The sequence below is a fragment of the Bombina bombina genome, chromosome 4, assembly GCF_027579735.1.
Source record: "Bombina bombina isolate aBomBom1 chromosome 4, aBomBom1.pri, whole genome shotgun sequence".
NCBI lineage: Eukaryota > Metazoa > Chordata > Amphibia > Anura > Bombinatoridae > Bombina > Bombina bombina.
This window is the reverse complement of record NC_069502.1, coordinates 659,496,350-659,514,173: the sequence shown is the minus strand read 5'-3', so window position 1 is coordinate 659,514,173 and position 17,824 is coordinate 659,496,350. Positions and strand designations below refer to the sequence as shown.

General features: G+C 37.9%; 1 protein-coding gene across 50 annotated transcripts in view; it reads right to left on the bottom strand.

Moving 5' to 3' along the window:
- Positions 1 to 17,824, bottom strand: part of TRDN (triadin) — a 950,114-nt gene that overhangs the window by 377,252 nt on the left and 555,038 nt on the right. For all 50 annotated transcript variants that reach the window (XM_053710723.1, XM_053710722.1, XM_053710726.1 and 47 more), the window contains exons 29-31: positions 15,764 to 15,814; positions 13,623 to 13,667; positions 6,016 to 6,054 (exon numbers count right to left, since the gene is read on the bottom strand). In XM_053710723.1, coding sequence (XP_053566698.1) covers positions 6,016 to 6,054; positions 13,623 to 13,667; positions 15,764 to 15,814 — 135 coding nt within the window. The remainder of the gene's footprint in view (positions 1 to 6,015; positions 6,055 to 13,622; positions 13,668 to 15,763; positions 15,815 to 17,824) is intronic.

The window sequence follows — 17,824 nt, the reverse complement described above, 5'->3', positions numbered from 1 at the left end:
ATCGGTCTGAAGGTTCCCTCTTTTTTGGGAACCACAAACAGATTTGAGTAAAAACCCTGTTCCTGTTCCTCCTTTGGAACTGGATGGATCACTCCCATAACTAGGAGGTCTCGTACACAGTGTAAGAATGCCTCACTCTTTATCTGGTTTGCAGATAATTATGAAAGGTGAAATCTCCCTTTTGGGGGGGAAGCTTTGAAGTCCAGAAGATATCCCTGGGATATAATTTCCTAGGCCCAGGGATCCTGAACATCTCTTGCCCACGCCTGGGCGAAGAGTGAAAGTCTGCCCCCTACTAGATCTGTTACCGGATAGGGGGTCGTTCCTTCATGCTGTCTTAGAGGCAGCAGCGGGCTTTTTGACCTGCTTACCTTTTTTCCAGGTCTGGTTTGGTCTCCAGACCGTCTTGGATTGAGCAAAAGTTCCCTCTTGTTTATTATTAGAGGAAGTCGATGCCGCACCTGCCTTAAAGTTTCAAAAGGCACGAAAATTAGACTGTTTGGCCCTAGATTTGGACCTGTCCTGAGGAAGGGCACGACCTTTTCCTCCCGTGATATCAGCAATAATCTCCTTCAAACCAGGCCCGAATAGGGTCTGCCCCTTGAAGGGAATGTTAAGTAGCTTAGATTTTAAAGTCACGTCAGCTGGACTGTCTGCCATAAGTCCCGTGTGGTGGCGTCTATTGGAAAACATTTTTCTAAAAATAGGAGGGGAAGAGAACGGCACACCTGGTCTATCCCATTCCTTATTAATAATTTCTGTAAACCTTTTAGGTATTGGAAAAACATCAGTACACACCGGCACTGCAAATCATTTATCCAGTCTACAAAATTTCTCTGGCACTGCAATGGTATCACAGTCATTCAGAGCAGCTAAAACCTCCCTAAGTAACACGCGGAGGTGTTCAAGCTTAAATTTAAATGTAGAAATTTTAGAATCAGGTATATTTCCTGAGTCATTAACATCACCCACTGACTGAAGCTCTCCTTCCTCAGCTTCTGCATATTGTGAGGCAGTATCTGACATGGTTTTTTAAAGCGTCAGTATGCTCTGCATTTTGTCTCACCCCAGAGCTATCTCGCTAACCTCTAAGTTCAGGTAGTCTGGCTAATACCTCTGACAGTGTATTATCCATGACTGCCGCCATGTCTTGTAAAGTAAACGCTATGGGCGCCCTAGATGTACTTGGCGCCATTTGAGCGTGAGTCCCTTGGGCGGGAGTCAAAGGGTCTGACACGTGGGGAGAGTTAGTCGGCATAACTTTCCCCTCGTCAGATTCCTCTGGTGATAATTTTTTTAAAAACAGAATATGATCTTTATTGCATAAAATGAAATCAGTACATTTGGTACACATTCTAAGAGGGGGTTGCACCATGGCTTTTAAACATAATGAACAAGGAGTTTCTTCTATGTCAGACATGTTTATACAGACTAGCAATGAGACTAGCAAGCTTGGAAAACACTTTAAATCAAGTTAACAAGCAAATATAAAAAACGGTACTGTGCCTTTAAGAGAAACAAATTTTGTCAGAATTTGAAAAACAGTGAAAAATGCAGTAAATCAAACAAAATTTTTACAGTGTATGTAATAGGCTAGCAGAGCATTGCATCCACTTGCAAATGGATGATTAACCCCTTAGTTCAAAAAACGGATCAAAAAAACGAAATAGACTTTTTTTTTTTTTTTAACAGTCACAACCAACTGCCACAGCAAGCTGTGGTCCTACCTTCCCCAATAAACGACTTTGGAAAGCCTTTGAGCCCTTTAGAGATGTCCTATAGCATACAAGGGACTCCTGAGGGAAGCTGGATGTCACAGTTTGTAATTTTAACTGCACCAACTGTAACTTTTATACTATAACAGTGGAAAGCCTCAGTAAAACTGTTTCTAGTCAAAATGTAAGCCAGCCATGTGGAAAAAACTAGGCCCCAATAAAGTTTTATCACCAATGCATATATAAAAACGATTAAACATGCCAGCAAATGGTTATATTGCAATATCATAAGGGTATTACCCCTGGGAGTAAGCATGATACCAGTCGTTATTAAATCACTGTATTCAGGCTTAATTTACATTAATCCGGTATCAGCAGCATTTTCTAGTGTTTTCCATCTCTAGAAAAAATTATAACTGCACATACCTGATAGCAGAATAAACTGCACGCCATTCTCTCGCTGAAGTTACCTCATCTGTGTAATCCCCTCAGACATATGTGAGAATAGCAATGGATCTTAGTTACAACCTGCTAAGATCATAGAAACCTCAGGCAGATTCTTCTTCTATTTACTGCCTGAGATAAAATAGCACAACTCCGGTACTATTTAAAAATAACAAACTTTTGATTGAAGAAAATAAACTAACTATATTTAACCACTCTCTCCTACAACATCCTAGCTTGTTGAGAGTTGCAAGAGAATGACTGGCTATGACAGTTAGGGGAGGAGCTATATTACAGCTCTGCTGTGGGTGTTCTCTTGCAACTTCCTGTTGGGAATGAGAATATCCCACAAGTAATGGATGATCCGTGGACTGGATACACTTAACAAGAGAAATCTACATTTTGGCATATGAGTATATAGTTTATCCATATTAACTAATATTGTCCTAAATCAGATACATCTGGCAGTAGTACTACACAAGTGCATCCCTATAATGGACTTATATAATAGAAGAAATAGAAATAGAAGAAGGAATGCTTCTTGCCTAGGTAATTAAACATTTTGTATATTTCATTAAATCATTTTGAACATGGCTATCATTCATTGTCACATTTTGTTAGACACACTGCCGTCACTCCAAGGGATCAGTCCATATAACCACCCTCCCCTAAGGGCTGTACCATATAAAAACTATGCCAAGGTGCAGGCACAAAATGATTGTAGGTAGTTAAAAAAATAACTTTTATTCAAACATTAAAACATGACAGCAATCCACTAATGGGATCTAGCTGGTGATTGGTGGCTGAATGTAGTTGCCTCTTGTCAATGGCTCACTTGATGTGTTTTGCTAGCTTCCAGTAGTGCTTTGCTGTTCCTGAGACTATCTAGATTTACTCTTCAAGAAAGGATAATGGGCTTTATGTACTAAGCAGATAAGCTGCTTCAGAGGCTTTGTGGGGCAGGTTCGCGCATGAACTGTGTGTAATGTGTAATGATACAAACGGGCAACTGACTTACAGGGTCCGCTGCCCTATGCTGCGAAAGCATGAGGGCAAGTTCTCAAGTTAAGAAACTTCTCTGTACATCTTTTAGTACATGTGGCCAAAAAATTTGATATTAGAAGTAAATTGGACAGTTGGTTAAAACTGCATGTACTATCTGAATCATAAACGTTTAACTTTGACTTTAATATCCCTTTAATTAATTTAAATGATAGGCAAAGCCCATGGTAAATATATACAAAAATATGTGATATTGTATTGTCCACTTTTTAAAATAAACAAACAACATGGATTCATGTGTAAATTGTGTTTTTTGCCACATGTATTTAAATATATAACACCTAAAATGTACACAGAAATTAACCGGAACACAATTTAAAAGCTCTGTTAAAAACATTACATTATAGATAATATATTCATATTCCAAAGCTGTCATTTGATTAGTGGACAAAAGATGTGAGTAGCTGGACACAGTAATACTAATATTAGAATATGCATATACACACTGTTTACTTGACTAATAATCATAACACTAATAGTACCCAGAAATTAAATATGATTATATTAAAGTTAGGAGAGATCACACACAGGTGGGTCTCTATTGGGGAACGTTAGGACTGAAGCCCTTGTGGTAGATTATTTGCATTGAGTGAGGGTATGATATTTTATGTTGGGTTAATATGACACCGAAAACTTTTATAACACCAAAGATTTGCATGGCAAGTATGGGAGTTTCCACAAGATGAGTATGATAGATGCATATGGTGTCCAATATTGCTGGGGCCCCAAAGAGTGTTGTAACTCAAATGGTAAATGCAGGTGAGATTAATATTTATATTATTTATTTCATTATTTTTTAAGTGTTTAAATATTGGTATAAACCTGTTAATGGGTGTCAATGGTGGAGAATTAAATAGGTTGAAGAGTGGAAGTTAATACTAGGGATAGGGTGTTTAATTTTGTCATTCATCTGCACTAAACATTCAAGATATTTTATATCTAGATTTAAATATTGCATTACTTTATCAATGATTTATTTCAAGCCAGGAAAATGCTTAGCGGCCTATTTATCAAAGGTCTTGCGGATCTGATCCGACAGTGCGGATCAGGTCCGCAAGACCTCGCTGAATGCGGAGAGCAATACGCTCTCCGTATTCAGCATTGCACCAGCAGCTCACAAGAGCTGCTGGTGCAACGCCGCCCCCTGCAGACTCGCGGCCAATCAGCCATCAGCAGGGGGGGTGTCAATCAACCCGATCGTACTCGATTGGGTTGATTTCCAGCAATTCCTGTCCGCCTCATCAGAGTAGGCAGACAGGGTTTTGGAGCAGCGGTCTTTGTGACTACTGCTTCATAACTGCTGTTTCTGGCGTGTCTGAAGACTCACCAGAAACAGGGGCCCACAAGCTTCGTTTGGAGCTTGATAAATGGGCCACTTAGTGTCTTTAAAAAAGGTCAATATTGTAAAGTAGCATATGGTGTCTGGCACTACTTCTACCTGTCTTTATACAATAAACCCCATGATATACCTAAAAGTCTAATATCCTTTTATGTTTAGATCTACTTGACAAATGTGCTCTGACATGTTTTTTTGTCTTTCCAACAATGTTCTATTTAGAAACAATATCATACACTACAGTGCTTTCATTTGTGATACACATGTAATGCCATTTTTTCAGCTAATAAATAACACTAGCTTGTGATTTGTTTAGAAATATAAAAGTGAATTCTGTCTTCCGTGGATGATTTCCCCTGTAGTCAGCTTATTGAGTATTTTATTGCAGTGTGTACATTCTAGAGCAAGCAAACGCCAGCAAGGAAGTTCTGCTCTTATTCCGCAATAAAATCTGAGGTATGCTTTTCAATTCCATTTGTTAACCTGGCATTCTACTTTTGCCTTGTTTATTACAAATTTTACTTCTAGGCAATTTATTGTCTTGACAACATTTATGAGGCTTTGAATCACTGCAATATAATAATGTTATCTGGAGAATATTCCCTGAAGAACTTTAAAAATATGTCCTTTAAAGGAACACTGAACCCAAATTTTTTCTTTTGTGATTCAGATAGAGCATGCAATTTTAAGCAGCTTTCTAATTTACTTCTATTATCAATTTTTTCTTCATTCTCTTGATATCTTTATTTGAAAAAGAAGGCATCCAAGCTAAGGAGCCAGACAATTTTTGGTTCAGTTCCTGGACAGCACTTGTTTATTGGTGGGTGAATTTATCCACCAACCAGCAAGAAAAACACAGGTTGTTCACAACAAATGAGCCGGCATCTAAACTTACATTCTTGCTTTTCAAAAAAAAGATACCAAGAGAATGAAGAAAATTTGATAATAGGAGTAAATTAGAAAGTTGCTTAAAATTGCATGCTCTATCTGAATCACAAAAGAAAAAAATGGGTTCAGTGTCCTAATTTTAACAAGCAGTATGCACAAAAGAACTTGCATGTATAACATAAAGTTGAAATCTGTGTGCCTTAGGAAAAATGCAACTAAAAGAGCAAAAATAATGATGAAACAATATGGGCATCCTGTGTGCAAACCCAGTAGCATAATGTAAATACAGTTCAAATATGTGGGTCACAGAAAAAATGCAACTACATTGGCAAATAAAATGGAAAATCAAACATAGTTACTTCATGCACCTTATATAGATTGATCTATTTGCAAAAGTGTTATAAAAATACACAACTTGTCATGGAAAAGTAGAAACAGCAAAGCAATTAAACATTTGGGCGACCTGTGTGCCTGTTGTTTCCCTTTGGTTATTGCTTTAAAGGGAACCTAGACATAAACTGTAAGGTTTTACGTTATGGAGACATAAATATTTGAAATATCAACTCTTACCTGCATCAGCTGCTGATAATTTGTGTGCTGTTTCTGGCTCTGTGGGAAACAACAACAAACAAATTGCTCTAATTATTGATAAAACATGACTATGGTCAATTTAAATAACAAAATGTTAAGTTAATGTTGACAGTTAATACACTGTGAATATACACATGCACACACATTCCCAATGATTTGTAGCATGAGCTTTTAAGGACAACAAACTTGTTTCTCATCTAGCTTATAAATACAATAATCAAGTCTCTAATGAATATAAGCGCTGCTCTCTCTATATTTATCAGGGAGATGTTAATTACTGCTCAGTTGGTGGAAATAGATAGTAGATAGATAAATAGATTGATATTGCAAATATGATACATTAAAGATGGGGTTGTTATGTGATGTAATAATTATCCAGCAACTAGGCAGCAGGAAACCTTTAGAATTTGTATATATCTGGGGGATACTTTGCGAAAAAACAAAATAATAAAAAAAAGATTTAAAAAACCTCTCTCATATACATTTCTGTGACCTGTTAGCAACAGTTTTAAATCCGAGCGCATACTCTCTAGGTACAATGTAGAGCCGTGGAAAAACACAATTTTCAAAGGTAAACTACAGAAAAAGCATGTAAAATAATTGATGGGGAAAAAAGAAAGAGGGGTTTTTACAGGTTCCTTATTTATGTTTTATGTCATTAAGTTTTCCAAATTGTGTTTTCTTTCATTACAAAGGGAATAAAGAACAGGAAGATGGGAATGCACACTGTAGATATCTTGAGATTGTCCGTATATTTAGTACATGCATTTGTTTTTGAAAAACTATGAATTTTACCATATTTATTACATTAGGTTGAAAACAATTAATGAAAAGCCCTTACCAAATGCATGTATAAAAATTAAAAAAAAATTGATTTGTTTTATTGAAACCGTTACTCTGAAGGTGGGGAAGTTGTTTCTGCAGGTGAGAAAATCTTTTTTGCAAGTGGGAAAGGGTACGAAAAGTTCCATTATCGCTATTTAGATGTGAAAGGCTTTGAAAGTATAAACTGCACTATTCACTAATTACATTATTTAATAACTATTTAGCAATGTCCTTGTCAGTTGGTTAATTTAGGAGCGGGTAAGCTTCACTTTTGTTCTTGGCCAGTCTTGACATCATCAAAAACAAATGATAAATTAAACAAAAAAATAAACAATATTTTTCTTATGATACTGCTTGTAGCTATTTTAACTTTACTTAAGTTTAAGGGCTAGATTTATCAACGCTGAGGCGTACAGGGGCGCGTATACGCGCCCCTGTATGCCTCAGCTCGCCTGTGGCGGGGCGAAATTACCCGCAGGTAATTAACATTGCACACAAGTGCAATTTTGCGCTCGTGTGCAATCCCGCCCCCTACCCGCGCACAGCCAATCACGCGCGGGCAGGAGCTGTAAATGTCCTCGGTCGGACTCGACTGAGGAGATTTAATTTCGCCACAATAGAGGTGGCGAAGATGTTAGGGAAGCAGCGGTCTGGTGACCGCTGCTTGATAAATCGCGGTGAGCAAGTTCTTGTGAGAACTTGCTGCCGCAGGGGCTTGATAAATCTAGCTCTTAGACTTTGGTTAACAATCCATTTCCAAGCAACCCTGTTAATAAATATCAGATGAAATTATAGAATTTTTTTTATTTTTGTGATAAATTATTTGTAAATGATGAGTATCAAATTTGCCCCTTTGCGGGCCATTACAAATGGCTTGTTATTGCTACCGTAAGCTCACGGTAGCAATTAGCGCTCAGAAAATAAACCAGAGATCAGATCTCTGGTTAATTTTCTAAGGCCTAGATTTGGAGTTTGGCGGTAGCCGTGAAAACCAGCGTTAGAGGCTCCTAACGCTGGTTTTAGGCTACCGCCGGTATTTGGAGTCATTCAAAAAAGGGTCTAACGCTCACTTTTCAGCCGCAACTTTTCCATACCGCAGATCCCCTTACGTCAATTGCGTATCCTATCTTTTCAATGGGATCTTTCTAACTCCGGTATTTAGAGTCGTGGCTGAAGTGAGGGTTAGAAATCTAACGACAAAACTCCAGCCGCAGAAAAAAGTCAGTAGTTAAGAGCTTTCTGGGCTAACGCTGGTTTATAAAGCTCTTAACTACTGTGCTCTAAAGTACACTAACACCCATAAACTACCTATGTACCCCTAAACCGAGGCCCCCCCACATCGCCGACACTCGATTAAATTTTTTAACCCCTAATCTGCCGACCGCCACCTACGTTATACTTATGTACCCCTAATCTGCTGCCCTTAACACCGCCGACCCCTATATTAATTTATTAACCCCTAACCTGCCCCCCCACAACGTCGCAGCCAGCTACCTACAATAATTAACCCCTAATCTGTCGACCGCAAAGAGCCGCCACCTACATTATAGCTATATACCCCTAATCTGCTGCCCCTAACACCGCCGACCCCTATATTATATTTATTAACCCCTAATCTGCCCCCCTCAACGTCGCCTCCACCTGCCTACACTTATTAACCCCTAATCTGCCGAGCAGACCGCACCGCTACTATAATAAAGTTATTAACCCCTAATCCGCCTCACTAACCCTATAATAAATAGTATTAACCCCTAATCTGCCCTCCCTAACATCGCCGACACCTAACTTAAATTATTAACCCCTAATCTCCCGACTGGAGCTCACCGCTATTCTAATAAATGTATTAACCCCTAAAGCTAAGTCTAACCCTAACACTAACACCCCCCTAAATTAAATATAATTTTAATCTAACGAAATTAATTAACTCTTCTTAAATAAATTATTCCTATTTAAAGCTAAATACTTACCTGTAAAATAAATCCTAATATAGCTACAATATAAATTATAATGATATTATAGCTATTTTAGGATTAATATTTATTTTACAGGTAACTTTGTATTTATTTTAACCAGGTACAATAGCTATTAAATAGTTAAGAACTATTTAATAGCTAAAATAGTTAAAATAATTACAAATTTACCTGTAAAATAAATCCTAACCTAAGTTACAATTAAACCTAACACTACACTATCAATAAATAAATTAAATAAAATACCTATAATTAAACCTAACACTACACTATCAATAAATAAATTAAATACAATTCCTACAAATAAATACAATGAAATAAACTAACTAAAGTACAAAAAATAAAAAAGAACTAAGTTACAAAAAATAAAAAAATATTTACAAACATTAGAAATATATTACAACAATTTTAACTAATTACACCTACTCTAAGCCCCCTAATAAAATAACAAAGCCCCCCAAAATAAAAAAATGCCCTACCCTATTCTAAATTACTAAAGTTCAAAGCTCTTTTACCTTACCAGCCCTGAACAGGGCCCTTTGCGGGGCATGCTCCAAGAAGTTCAGCTCTTTTACCTGTAAAAAAAAACATACAATACCCCCCCCAACATTACAACCCACCACCCACATACCCCTAATCTAACCCAAACTCCCCTTAAATAAACCTAACACTAAGCCCCTGAAGATCTCCCTACCTTGAGTCATCTTCACCCAGCCGAGCAAAATTCTTCATCCAAGCGGAGCAAGAAGAGGTCCTCCATCCGGTAGAAGTCTTCATCCAAGCGGGGCAGAAGAGGTCTTCCATCCGATTGAAGTCTTCATCCAAGTGGAATCTTCTATCGTCATCCATCCGGAGCAAAGCGGCAGCATCCTGAAGACCTCCAACGCGGAACATCCATCCTGGCCGACGACTGAACGACGAATGACGGTTCCTTTAAATGACGTCATCCAAGATGGCGTCCCTCGAATTCCGATTGGCTGATAGGATTCTATCAGCCAATCGGAATTAAGGTAGGAATATTCTGATTGGCTGATGGAATCAGCCAATCAGAATCAAGTTCAATCCGATTGGCTGATCCAATCAGCCAATCAGATTAAGCTTGCATTCTATTGACTGTTCCGATCAGCCAATAGAATGCGAGCTCAATCTGATTGGCTGATTGGATCAGCCAATCGGATTGAACTTGATTCTGATTGGCTGACTCCATCAGCCAATCAGAATATTCCTACCTTAATTCCGATTGGCTGATAGAATCCTATCAGCCAATCGGAATTCGAGGGATGCCATCTTGGATGACGTCATTTAAAGGAACCGTCATTCGTTGTTCAGTCGTCGGCCAGGATGGATGTTCCGCGTCGGAGGTCTTCAGGATGCTGCTGCTCCGCTCCGGATGGATAACGATAGAAGATTCCGCTTGGATGAAGACTTCAATCGGATGGAAGACCTCTTCTGCCCCACTTGGATGAAGACTTCTACCGGATGGAGGACCTCTTCTTGCTCCGCTTGGATGAAGAATTTGGCTCGGCTGGGTGAAGACGACTCAAGGTAGGGAGATCTTCAGGGGCTTAGTGTTAGGTTTATTTAAGGGGGGTTTGGGTTAGATTAGGGGTATGTGGATGGTGGGTTGTAATGTTGGGGGGGGTATTGTATGTTTTTTTTTACAGGCAAAAGAGCTGAACTTCTTGGGGCATGCCCCGCATAGGGCTCTGTTCAGGGCTGGTAAGGTAAAAGAGCTTTGAACTTTAGTAATTTAGAATAGGGTAGGGCATTTTTTTATTTTGGGGGGCTTTGTTATTTTATTAGGGGGCTTAGAGTAGGTGTAATTAGTTTAAAATTGTTGTAATATATTTCTAATGTTTGTAAATATTTTTTTATTTTTTGTAATTTAGTTCTTTTTTATTTTTTGTACTTTAGTTAGTTTATTTCATTGTATTTATTTTTAGGAATTGTATTTAATTTATTTATTGATAGTGTAGTGTTAGGTTTAATTGTAGATAATTATAGGTATTTTATTTAATTTATTTATTGATAGTGTAGTGTTAGGTTTAATTGTAACTTAGGTTAGGATTTATTTTACAGGTAAATTTGTAATTATTTTAACTATTTTAGCTATTAAATAGTTCTTAACTATTTAATAGCTATTGTACCTGGTTAAAATAAATACAAAATTACCTGTAAAATAAATATTAATCCTAAAATAGCTATAATATCATTATAATTTATATTGTAGCTATATTAGGATTTATTTTACAGGTAAGTATTTAGCTTTAAATAGGAATAATTTATTTAAGAAGAGTTAATTAATTTCGTTAGATTAAAATTATATTTAATTTAGGGGGGTGTTAGTGTTAGGGTTAGACTTAGCTTTAGGGGTTAATACATTTATTAGAATAGCGGTGAGCTCCAGTCGGCAGATTAGGGGTTAATAATTGAATTTAGGTGTCGGCGATGTTAGGGAGGGCAGATTAGGGGTTAATACTATTTATTATAGGGTTAGTGAGGCGGATTAGGGGTTAATAACTTTATTATAGTAGCGGTGCGGTCCGCTCGGCAGATTAGGGGTTAATAAGTGTAGGCAGGTGGAGGCGACATTGAGGGGGGCAGATTAGGGGTTAATAAATATAATATAGGGGTCGGCGGTGTTAGGGGCAGCAGATTAGGGGTACATAGCTATAATGTAGGTGGCGGCTCTTTGCGGTCGGCAGATTAGGGGTTAATTATTGTAGGTAGCTGGCTGCGACGTTGTGGGGGGCAGGTTAGGGGTTAATAAATATAATATAGGGGTCGGCGGTGTTAGGGGCAGCAGATTAGGGGTACATAGGGATAATGTAAGTAGCGACGGTTTACGGAGCGGCAGATTAGGGGTTAAAAATAATATACAGGGGTCAGCGATAGCGGGGGTGGCAGAATAGGGGTTAATAATTGTAAGGTATGGGGTGTTTAGACTCGGGTACATGTTAGAGGGTTAGGTGCAGACGTAGGAAGTGTTTCCCCATAGGAAACAATGGGGCTGCGTTAGGAGCTGAACGCAGCTTTTTTGCAGGTGTTAGGTTTTTTTTCAGCTCAAACAGCCCCATTGTTTCCTATGGGGGAATCGTGCATGAGCACGTTTTTGAGGCTGGCCGCGTCCGTAAGCAACTCTGGTATCGAGAGTTGAAGTTGCGTTAAATATGCTCTACGCTCCTTTTTTGGAGCCTAACGCAGCCATTCTGTGGACTCTCAATACCAGAGTTATTTTAAAGGTGTGTCCAGAAAAAAGCCAGCGTTAGCTACGCGGGTCGTTACCGACAAAACTCTAAATCTAGCCGAAAAAGTGCCCCAATTGGCCCCGAAATAAAGAGTCTTTTATTTTTTTATGAAAAAAAAACAGCACTAAAAAGTCCCTTCATATTACGGTCTATTGGAACTGCGTGTTCCCAGTAAATATATATGGTTATATACATATATATTTATGTGTTAATGTATGTACAGTATATACACATATTAACACATAAATATATAAGTATATATTCTTATACATATAATATTTATATTTGCTGCCAATCACTGCTCCACTTATCCCCTTTTCTGTGCTAGTACTTATGCCCTGTCTGACGGCATGAGAATGAGGATCCCATTGGAGCCTATGGAAGCGTGCTCTCATGAGCGCAATGCTTCCGTACAATGCGAACGTGAAGTCGCATTCACGGTTGAGTGCAATATTGCTTTAGGGTAAGTGATATTTTGCACTCAACTCATAATCTGGCCCTAAATAAATGTCCCAATAGCACTTTTATTAGCAATAGGTAAATGTTGGAACAATTTGACTCACTCATTTTCCTTGAAAACCATATCCAATTATTTTTTATTAAATGGAAAGGGGCTATCATATCTACAGATACTCAGATACAGATCATTCGTCCATTTTACAGATCTAAACATTTTGATAATACTATTCAGCAAGGTTGATTCCCAACTTCCATGAGAGGAGGCCCCTTCCAATGAGAGCTGAATATCTCTAATATACAGTTTCAGATACATAATTCTTCTAGGAGAGTAGGGCAAAGGTGTAGAGAGAGTTTACTCCCCCTCCCTTTTTAGGATTTCTTTTTGCACTAGTAATTTTCTCTAATCGGAGATAATTCTGTTTCTTAGATTTTCAAAAATGAGAAACCTGCTTATGAATGTATCCTATATCACAAATAAGACATGTATCCTAATTCTGCTACATTATTATGTTTTGTGTCTGTCTTCTTGATTGTGTATGAGGATAATGATCTGTGTATTATTGTTACAATTGTTACTTTTTGCTTTTGTATTGGATGGATTATTATTTTCTAATACCTGACTATGGGGTCAATTTATTAAAGTCTGGCACACATGATACGCCAGACATCACTGAATGCGGACAGCATACGCTGTCCGTATTCAGCATACGCTGTCCGTATTCAGCATTGCACAAGCAGATCTAGTGAACTGCTTGTGCAATACCGCCCCCTTAAGATTCGGGGCTAATCGGCCGCTAGCAGGGGGTGTCAATAAGCCCGATCCTAAAGGATCGGGCGGATTGCTGTATGCAGCCTCAGAGGTGGCGTATGAGTTAAGAAGCAGCGGTCTATAGACCGCTGCTTCTTAACTCCTGTTTCCGGCGAGCCTAAAGGCTCACGTGGAAACAGGATGAATTGTCCCAATTCGGCCAATAATAAATTGACCCCTATATCTTAATCTCTCAATAAAAAAAAAAATAAATAGGTAAATGCATAAATTATACGGTAGGATTAACAACCAAAATATATTATTATTTGTAGTTACCCTTACTTTTGGAAGCTGCAGGTTTTTCCTTTTGCTTGGTGCTCTCTAAAATAAAAATAAAAAACCTAAAATTATTGGTGCGTTAATTAATATAGTTGAAGTTAAATTTCCTGTCAGAAGAGAACTCAATGCTTTTGTGTCCCTGTATGTAAATATATATTATCTTCTTATCGTACATAATTATACATAGTTTGGTGAAGCTATTAATTCTGTGAAAATAACAATAACAGATCTTATGCTTCATAAAGCTTATCAAAATTAAGTGTTTTCTTTGGAGAATTAAATTGTTTTGTTGAGTACAATAATATTTACAAATTGCTAGCAAAGAAATAAAAAAATAGATTTTCAAACAGCTTGAAAAATGTCATGCTGTAACATCTCTGCAGTAGTTGGGTTGAAAATGAATTATAATTCTTAATCGTCTAAAGTGGTTTAAAATAAGTCATAGTATTCAATGGGATATACTTTTTATTTATAAGTTTTTATTTATTCACTTTTTTAACCAGTACAATACATTTTTCATACCTTCTTCTCTCCCCTTTTAATTGAATCACCGCCATTATATACAATTGATATACCTTCACATCACAACCTAGGCATTGTATTGTAATTAACACACTTTTTTGTCACTTTATTGTAACTATATTGTCACTTGTTATAGACTTTATATCCATACGCGCTTATTTACCTTGGTCATTATAAGCTATATCTGATTTCTTAGTACCCCTTTTTTTCTTCAAGGTTTTTTCCAGTCTCTATCCTCTCTCAGGCTGGCACACTTATTAATACTATTGACTTACCTTATGAATGTATTATAACATTTGGGGCACCATTATCTAGTACCCCTTTATTTCTACTTTCTTTAGTATACTTAAGCCTCTTTTGGGGCGGTAGGATAGTTTAATGCTTGTCCCAGGAATTCTTAAAGTTCCCCACATTGTTTGTCATTACTACCTCTTGTGGAAGTTTATTCTATGGGGTAGATTTACAGTCAGGTAGATAAAATGGATAGTCTAGTCAAAATTAAACTTTCATCATTCAAATAGAGCATGGAATTTTAAGCAACTTTCTAATTTACTCCTATTATCTTCTTTGCTTCATTCTCTTGCTATCTTTATTTGAAAAAGCAATAATTTAAGCTTAGAAGATGGCCCATTTTTTGTTTAGCACCTGGTGGGGCCACCAATCTGCAAGTGCTGATCCAAAAATGGTCTGGCTCCTAAGCTTACATTCTTGCTTTTTCAAATAAAGATACCAAGAGAATAAAGGAAAAAATTATAATAGGAGTAAATTAGAAAGATGCTTAAAATTGCACGCCCTGTCTGAATCATGAAAGTTTGACTTACACTATACTATCCACTTAAAAAACATTAAAGCATTTTTATGCAAAATTCATAATTTGTCTAAATATGTATACATATGTATATATAATATATATATATATATATATATATATATATATATATATATATATATATATATATATAAATATATGTCTGTAAATACATAAATACACATATAAATACATAAATACATATGTACACACATATATATATACATACATATGTAGACATGTATATGTATGTATCTCTATGTTAAAGCCCTTTACAGTCTTTTTTTCTAACACCTGAGACCTCATATCTTTGAGCCCTTATAACTTTATTGTGCAGTATTTTTTTACAACTTGTATCATTGTTATGAGTGTAACTGTACTTTTAAATGTATTTTGATCTGTTTTGTGACACTTTTTATTAGAGCATAACAGTTAACAAAAGCTCTAGGTTTGCGGTAATCATTCTACCATAAATCGCGATTGAGCTCACACATTCGCATTTACTTTCAACTTGTAATACTAGCGCTCTTTCTGACGTGCACAAACAGCTGCACAACATCGCCCCTGTCTGCCCGGCATCATGTCTAGTGGGCAGCAATACGTAGCTCATACTTATCAATGCACACTACGGCTAGCTGTCAATCTCCCCGGTTGGAAAGGTCCAGGGGGATTTAGATACACCACATAAAAGGTGGCAAAGTGGGTAACTTTCATGCGAGCCTGCAGTGGACAGCGCCCCAAAGCTCATATCAGAGCATCATAAATAGAGCTCATAGACTGTAGGTTCAGGTTTGAATGCATTTCTTACCTTTTTCTTTTATAGCCGATGCTGGTTTAGAATCTTTTGTTTTTTCTAGCTCTGAAGAAAAAAAAAATGCAGAGGTCACATGAACAAAAGTGTTACCATGACAGCAAAAAAAAAACATTCAATGCTGTGATCTAAGATCAAAAACTAGAATGTGAATCTTTGCACTTTGCAAATCATGAGATTTAGCTTGCAAGACAAAACAAGAGGAATACAATAATGAGGTTATTGTCAAATAACTGACTTATAATATTTTTAACCAAGGATGTGCAAAACACACTTAGCATTAAAAAAGTATGCAAATATTGCACTGCTAGTAATGTACTTTTGAGCAGGGGGCATACTGATGCCAACAAAAGAGGTATTTGTCAAATGTTGTTTCACTTGTTTTAAGCATCACTTTGTATTTGCATTGTTTGCCATTATGAAAGTGTGTGGTTTTGATAGTAAAATGACAATGGCTTGTTGAGACTATGGGGCCTATCTATCAAGCTCCGAAAGGAGCTTGATGGCCCGTGTTTCTGGCGAGTCTTCAGACTCGCCAGAAACAGCAGTTATGAAGCATGCTCTGAGCAGGTGGACAGACATCGCCGGAAATCAACCTGATCGAGTACGATCGGGTTGATTGACACCCCCTGCTGGCGGCCCAATGCCCACGAGTCTGCAGGGGGTGGCGTTGCAATACGCTCTCCATATTCAGCATTGCACCAGCAGCTCACAAGAGCTGCTGGTGCAACACCGCCCCCTGCAGACTCGCGGCCAATCGGCCGCCAGCAGGGGGTGGTGTTGCACCAGCAGCTCTTGTGAGCTGCTGGTGCAATGCTGAATATGGAGAGCGTATTGCTCTCCGTATTCAGCGAGGTCTGGCGGACCTGATCCGCACTGATGGATCAGGTCCGCCAGACTTTGTTAAATAGAGGCCTATGGGGCCAAATTATCAAGCGGTGGGCAGACATGATTTGCAGCAGTGACTCATGTCCGCCCGACATCGCTAAATGCCGACAGCATACGCTGTCGGCATTTAACATTGCACAAGCATTTATGGTGAAATGCTTATGCAATTCTGACACCTGCACATTTATTACCAATCAGCCGCTAGCAGGGGGTGTCAATCATCCCGATTGTATCTGATCGGGATGATTGCTGCCTGCCACCTCAGAAGTGGCGGATGAGTTAAGGAGCAGCGGTCTTACGACTGCTTGATAAATCTACCCCTATATGTTATGCTTTTGTTTCTGAATAAAGCTTTTAATGCTGGAGTAAGCACTAATATCTATAAGCAGCTGTAAGAAGCACTTTTAGCATAGCATTTATTTAGAATAAAACCCATCTTGTACAATATAATTGCCGAACTCAAGATACATTTCTATATTATATATATTGTTGTCAGGTGCGGTGAGCTGAGTGCTTGGTGCCACACCGAGGGCCAGATTCTCAAAAGTGGCATGGAGAGAAATCTCGCAAAATCTTTGTGGGCTGTTTCTTTGAGAAATATATTGCAATTTACAGAACCAATCATAGCTAGATAAACTGCTCTTAAAGGGACATGGAGCACACAATGTGGGTGCAGTAGATGTTAATGTTTGTGGACACCTGTACTTTGTAATATTTTTTATGTAAATCAGATAGTCCTCAAATAAAAAGAGACTACACTGCTACATAACATAGGTACCAGGAGTTATATATTAAAGGATGTTTTTATTTATTTGTTTTCCCTTTCAGTGGGATTAAATCTTAATAATGCAGATGGATTACAGTCTTATATTGCAATATTGGTAAACATTAGAGAGAGGGAATGGCAGAAAGAGAGAGAGAGAGAGAGATACACATAGATAGGGAAAGAAAGAAAGAGAGACAGAGAGAGAGAGAGAGAGAGAGAGAGAGAGAGAGAGAGAGAGAGAGAGAGAGAGAGAGAGAAAGAGAGAGAGAGAGAGAGAGAGAGAGAGAGAGAGAGAGAGAGGGAGAGAAAGAGAGAGAGAGAGAGATACACATAGATAGGGAAAGAAAGAAAGAAAGAAAGAAAGAAAGAAAGAAAGAAAGAAAGGCAGAAAGAAAGGCAGAAAG